The following is a 5,591-nucleotide window of genomic DNA, read 5'->3' on the forward strand; positions in this document are numbered from 1 at the left end:
AACGGCTAAATTGCTTCCATCGGGCACAAGGCTCCTGGGGGAAGGGAATGGGAGTGTCCTGACCCAGGGGCTGCAGACCTGAGTGAAGGGGGCTCGGGTGCGGCTGCCTCATCTCAGAGCCTCCTTCTATTCCTGAGGGGGAGATGAAAGGGCCACAGTGGCAGCACAGTTAGTGTTGGGCTTGAACTCGGGCTGCAGACCAAGGGTTTTCACAGCACTCTGGAGAGTTCTTTGTGAGCTCTGCTTCCGCTCCTGCCTGCCAGCCAGCTCCTCAGTCCCACCAGCAGCTGCTGTGAGGAACACCCACAGACTCAGCACATTTTATTTAGTCTTAGCATTTACTTCCCTTATCCCACATTCTTGGAACTGTCTGCATTGAAGACAGTTCCCCAACAGGAAGTGGCACTGATGGAGACAGCGTGCAGCTCTGGCCCCACCTCTGAGGACAGCTGTTGGGCCCGCCTGGGAGGAATCCGTGCCTCGGGGCTGGGCAGATGCTGTGAAGGCGGGCAGCCCGCCGCTAGCCTAGCAGCTTCTGGAGCAGGTGCTGGAGTTGTGCCTGTGTCCTTCACAGGGGCGGCGGCAGGGCCTGCACCTCCTCCAGGCACTCGTCGTAGGCCTCCTGGTATTCCTCATGGGGCTTTACCATGATCACGCAGGTGGGGCGCTTGGAGCCTGCGGCTGCACCCAGGTCCTACAGAGGAGAGAAGGCTGCGTGGGAAAAGAGGCCGCACCAGCTGCATGCCCAGCCACAAACGGATGACTGCCTAGCCTAACTTGGCTCACAACCATGTTCTACTGGTGCACATTGTATTTTATTTTTTAAACTTAATTTTACTGTCAAGGTGATGTACAGAGGGGTTACAGTTACATTCGTAAGGTAGCGAGTACATTTCTTGTCAAACTTGTTCACATGGCATTGTAAGACATTTTGAGTTAGGCACCAGTGGCTCATGCCTGCAATCCTAGCGACTCAGGAGGCTGATACCTTAGGACCACAGTTTGAAGCCAGCCTGGGCACAAAAGTCTGTAAGACTTTTCCACATGGCTGTTGTGAAGTCCCAGTGGTGTATGCACAAGGACAGTGATAGGGCGCTTAAACACAACTAACGTGGATGCAGCATCTTATTTTACATCTGCTTTCATTCTTAATCCACAGGGGAAGGGATTCCCTTACAGAGAATTTGCCAGACCAGGTGGTATGTGCCTTTAGTCCCAGGTCCTCAGGAGGCTTAAGACTGGACTGCTGGAGCCCAGGTGTTTTGGACATGGAATGCCACAGAGACACTATCTCAAACAAAAGCCAGAACAAAACAAAACAAAAAACCTGTAGTGACAAGTCACCTGCGCCCCTGTGCCCCACCACTAGGAGGCAGCAGAGCCAGGAAGCCGCCCAGGCCTTTCTGAAGTGCTTTGCTGGGGTGGCCTGTGCAGGCTGTATCCCAGACACCCTCCCCCAAGGCCAGTCAGGGTGTGTTTGTAGAGGGTCTTGGGGAGGGGCACTTACCGTCTTGGAGGGGATGTAGACATAGGGCAGATTACGGTCCTCGCACATAACTGGGAGATGGCAGTATACCTCAATTGGCAATGTGTCTCCTGCCAAAACCATGATCCTGAAATGAGAAAAACCACTGGTATTTCTAGTTGCTCCCTCCCTCCCCTCAGTTGTGACCCCAGAGCTGCTTGCTATGAAGAAGCAGTTATTAACACGGGCCTGTCCACTAATGAAATGATGTTGGGCAAATGCCTTCTGAGGAGGTGCTGTGTTTTTTTTTTGCAGTACTGAGATGAGACTCCATCTTTTGAGCTTGCTGTAGGCAAGCGCTCTACCGCTTGAGATGGGATCTTGAGATAGATCCCCCTTTCAGATAGGATCTCGTGGGTTGTTGTTTTTTTATAGACTGTGGGGCTTGAACTCAGGACTTGGGGTGCTGTCCCTGAGCTCTTTCACTCAAGGCTAGAGCTGTACCACTTTGAGCCACAGATCTACTTCCGTTTTTTGTTTTTTGTTTTTTTTGGCAGTTAATTGGAGGTAAGAGTCTCAAGGACTTTCCTGCCCTGGCTGGCTTTGAACGATGGATCTTCAGATCTCAGCCTCCAGAGTAGCTAAGATTACAGGCATAGCTTATCCTGTGCTTTTTTTAACCTGGCCTCACACCTGGATTCTCGTTTTCCAAGTAGCTGTGACTGCCAAGTATGCTATACCATGCCAGGTTCCCATGATTGCTGTTTCTTGGCAGCAGGTAAATAGCACCAAGCGTGACATATGGAGCAATGCTGAGACAGATGAGGGATGGAAGAGCTCTGCTCTTCTCGCATGTCAGTTTCCACCAGCAAGGAACAGTGTGTGAAACTTAAGTGACATCAGACAGCCCGGGGGGGGGGGAAGTGGGGGGGCAAGGCTAAAAGTCAGCATGGCACCATGTATGTATACAGGGAATGGTTTTTAGGAGTCTGGGGGTATTTTTGGAATCTGATGGGGAGTGGATAGACAGCCAAGCTGGAGATGGCAAGCATCATGCCCAAGGGCTTGAATATCAGGCTAAGAAGTACGTGCTCTGATCCATGGAAACAAGAGCTCCTAGCATTCCTAGCTGCCAAGGTACGAGAACTTGGGCAGAGCCTAAGACCTGAATACTGGGCTAGAAAGAAGGGTGTTCTCCAAGGGTAGTGACAGGCAGACCAAAGCCCTGGTTCAAACTCCTGCTTACACTTTCCTTCCCACCCCAGGGACTCCCCCTATCTGTGGTAGGTAGCCTTAACCATCAGTGTTACTCAGATGGCTGGGCCTGGTCTTTGCTGTTTCTCCTTGGCACCTTCTCCCTGGCAGATCTGATCCACGGTCAATGTCAGGTGTCATCTATGACTTAACCCTATCCACTCCCATACCTTCTCTCTAGCCTGGTCACTCTTTTCCTGGCCACTCTTGTTTGACAGCTAAGCCTGCATCTCCAAGGCACCTCCAAAAACCAAATGGAATCTTTTCACACAACCTGGTTTAGTACTAACCACAATGTCAAGCAACAGGCTTGTCTATCTCTTCAGAAGTCATATACACCTCCCTACTCTGTATCTAAATGTCCTTGCCAATCAGCTTTAATCTCCTCCATCAGCTCTCCTGGACTCCCTCAAATTTCCTCTTTTGATCCTTTCTTCAACTGCCGGAAACAAACTTAAAATGTAAATATAATTAGTATACTAAACCTACTACAGCTTACAGGCTCCACAAAAAGGTCCATTACCAATACCCTCTCCCTTGCCCTGGGACCCACTCTTCTGGCAGGACCCTGCTCCCGAAATTCCAGTATCTTCAGATTTCAGTTCAAAGTCCAGGTGTCATGGCATATCATCAGTTCAGGGCAAACTTGGGCTACAAGTAAGACCCTATCTCAAAAAACAAAAACTCAGCCAGGCACTGGTGGCTCATGCCTGTAATTCTAGCTACTCAGGAGGCTGAGATCTGAGGATCGTGAGTGAGACTCTTATCTCCAATTAGCCACCCATAAGCCAGAAGTGAGGCTGTGGCTCAGGTGGTAGAACTCAGCCTTGAGTGAAAAAGCTACAGGGCAGTGCCTAGACCCTGAGTTCAAACCCCAGGACCAGCATCAAAACAGAAACAAGCCCTCAGGTCAACTGGGACTGCCTTAAGAAAATTTACTCTCGGGGGCTGGGAGCATGGCCTAGTGGTAAAGTGTTGGCCTCATATAAATGAAGCCCTGGGTTCTATTCCTCAGCACCACATATATAGAAAATAGCCAGAAGTGGCGCTGTGGCTCAAGTGGCAGAGTACTAACCTTGAGCAAAAAGCCAGGGACAGTGCTCAGGTCCTGAGTTCAAGCCCCAGGACTGGCAAAAAACAAAACAAAGAAAATTTGTCAAAGCCCTCGACGTTGGGGCTGGGGATATAGCCTAGTGGCAAGAGTGCCTGCCTCGGATACACGAGGCCCTAGGTTCGATTCCCCAGCACCACATATACAGAAAACGGCCAGAAGTGGCGCTGTGGCTCAAGTGGCAGAGTGCTAGCCTAGAGCGGGAAGAAGCCAGGGACAGTGCTCAGGCCCTGAGTCCAAGGCCCAGGACTGGCCAAAAAAAAAAAAAAAAAGCCCTCGACGTTGTTGTCCCTTGTTTTGTGGTGCTGGGGATGGAACCCAAGCAAACCATGGAACCTTCCCACGTGCTAGGTTAAGTGCTCTAACCACCAACACCCAAACAGTCCCTTTAAGCACCTACTTTGTTCCAGGCTTATGGATGGGAATCCACGGGGCCTTATTCCCAAGGAGGTTACCATTGGCCTGGGTGGGCAGTACAGGGATCCTCATAAGTGCCAGAAACGTGGGATAAGTTATTCTCTCTGTAACTTTCCTTCATGGCTCTGCCCTAACCTGCGATTATTTCTGTGAGAGTATGTGGCATAATGCTATTGTCTTCCCCACAAGACACTGCCCGAAAGAGACTACCGAAGCAAAGGTGCTCTGGCTTACACAGTGTCTTTGCTCTGAGGTCCTACAGTGATGTGTCAGTATCCACAAGTAAGGGAGTTTAGTGGGTGCAGGGCTGGGTCAGAGTTCTTACCCTTTCTCGCCTTTGTTGACAAATTTCTGAACCTCCTTTACACCGCGCCGAATCTGCTTCTGCTTAACAGCTGCAGACAGAAGAGTCAGTAGGGAGGGCTTGCCTCGCACCCCGGCACCGCGTCCCCCAGGACCCCCGCGACGGCACTCCTGGTCTCGGGACGCCCGGCCCCGGCCTCCTCTCGCCCTCGCCCCTGCTCTCGCCCCTGCTCTCGGGACCCCCGGCCCCCCTCGCCCCCGCCCCTGCTCTCGGGACCCCCGGGCCCCCTCGCCCCTGCTTTTGGGACCCCCGGCCCCCCCTCTCCTGTTCTCGGGACCCCCGGCCCCCCTCGCCCTCGCCCCTGCTCTTGGGACCCCCGGCCCCCCCTCTCCTGTTCTCGGGACCCCCGGCCCCCCTCGCCCTCGCCCCTGCTTTTGGGACCCCCGGCCCCCCCTCTCCTGTTCTCGGGACCCCCGGCCCCCCTCGCCCTCGCCCCTGCTCTTGGGACCCCCGGCCCCCCCTCGCCCCCGCCCCTGCTCTCGGGACCCCCGCGCCCGCCTCACCTTTCTTGATACATTTGTAGAGCTTGCGCGTGAGGCGGCGGGAAGCCAGGGGCTGAGCGATGGGGTTCAGATTGACCAGCAGCTCCTGATAAGTTCGCTCCCCGCAGCTCGCCTCCGCCGGAGCCTCCGGGCCGTCCGGATCGGCCTTTATTTTGGTCATCGCAGGCTCCGCGGCAGCCGAAACCCCCCGAGCAGTCCACGCGGCCCGGCCCGGCGCGGCGGGAACCCACTTCCGAGTCGTCGCAGCCGACCGGAAGCTGTCGAACACAACCACCAATTAGGAGACGAGGTCTTCAACTCTGACCAATCGTCGACGCTCAGCTCTTTTAACTGACGACCTGGGAGGGGCGGAGTCTCGGCCCTAGGGGCGGGGCTTTCGCCGGACTGATCGGCTTAGGGGCAGAGGGAATCCGTAACGAGGCGGGGCCTGGGGGCGGGGCCTGGGCGACAGGGGCGGGGAATTCTGCTCAGTGATTC

At 54.2% G+C, this 5,591-nt stretch overlaps 1 protein-coding gene across 1 annotated transcript; it reads right to left on the minus strand.

The window, feature by feature from the left end:
- Window positions 1-306: 306 nt before the first annotated feature.
- Window positions 307-5,358, minus strand: Nhp2 (NHP2 ribonucleoprotein). Its single transcript, XM_048334354.1, has 4 exons — window positions 5,115-5,358; window positions 4,573-4,642; window positions 1,508-1,613; window positions 307-694 (listed from the first exon to the last, which is right to left on the minus strand). Exons 1-4 carry the CDS (start codon window positions 5,272-5,274, stop codon window positions 569-571), a joined length of 462 nt encoding a protein of 153 aa, XP_048190311.1. The 5' UTR covers window positions 5,275-5,358; the 3' UTR covers window positions 307-568.
- Between the last annotated feature and the right edge of the window lie 233 nt (window positions 5,359-5,591).

This window comes from Perognathus longimembris, chromosome 25 (genome assembly GCF_023159225.1).
Source record: "Perognathus longimembris pacificus isolate PPM17 chromosome 25, ASM2315922v1, whole genome shotgun sequence".
Classification (NCBI taxonomy): Eukaryota; Metazoa; Chordata; class Mammalia; order Rodentia; family Heteromyidae; genus Perognathus; species Perognathus longimembris.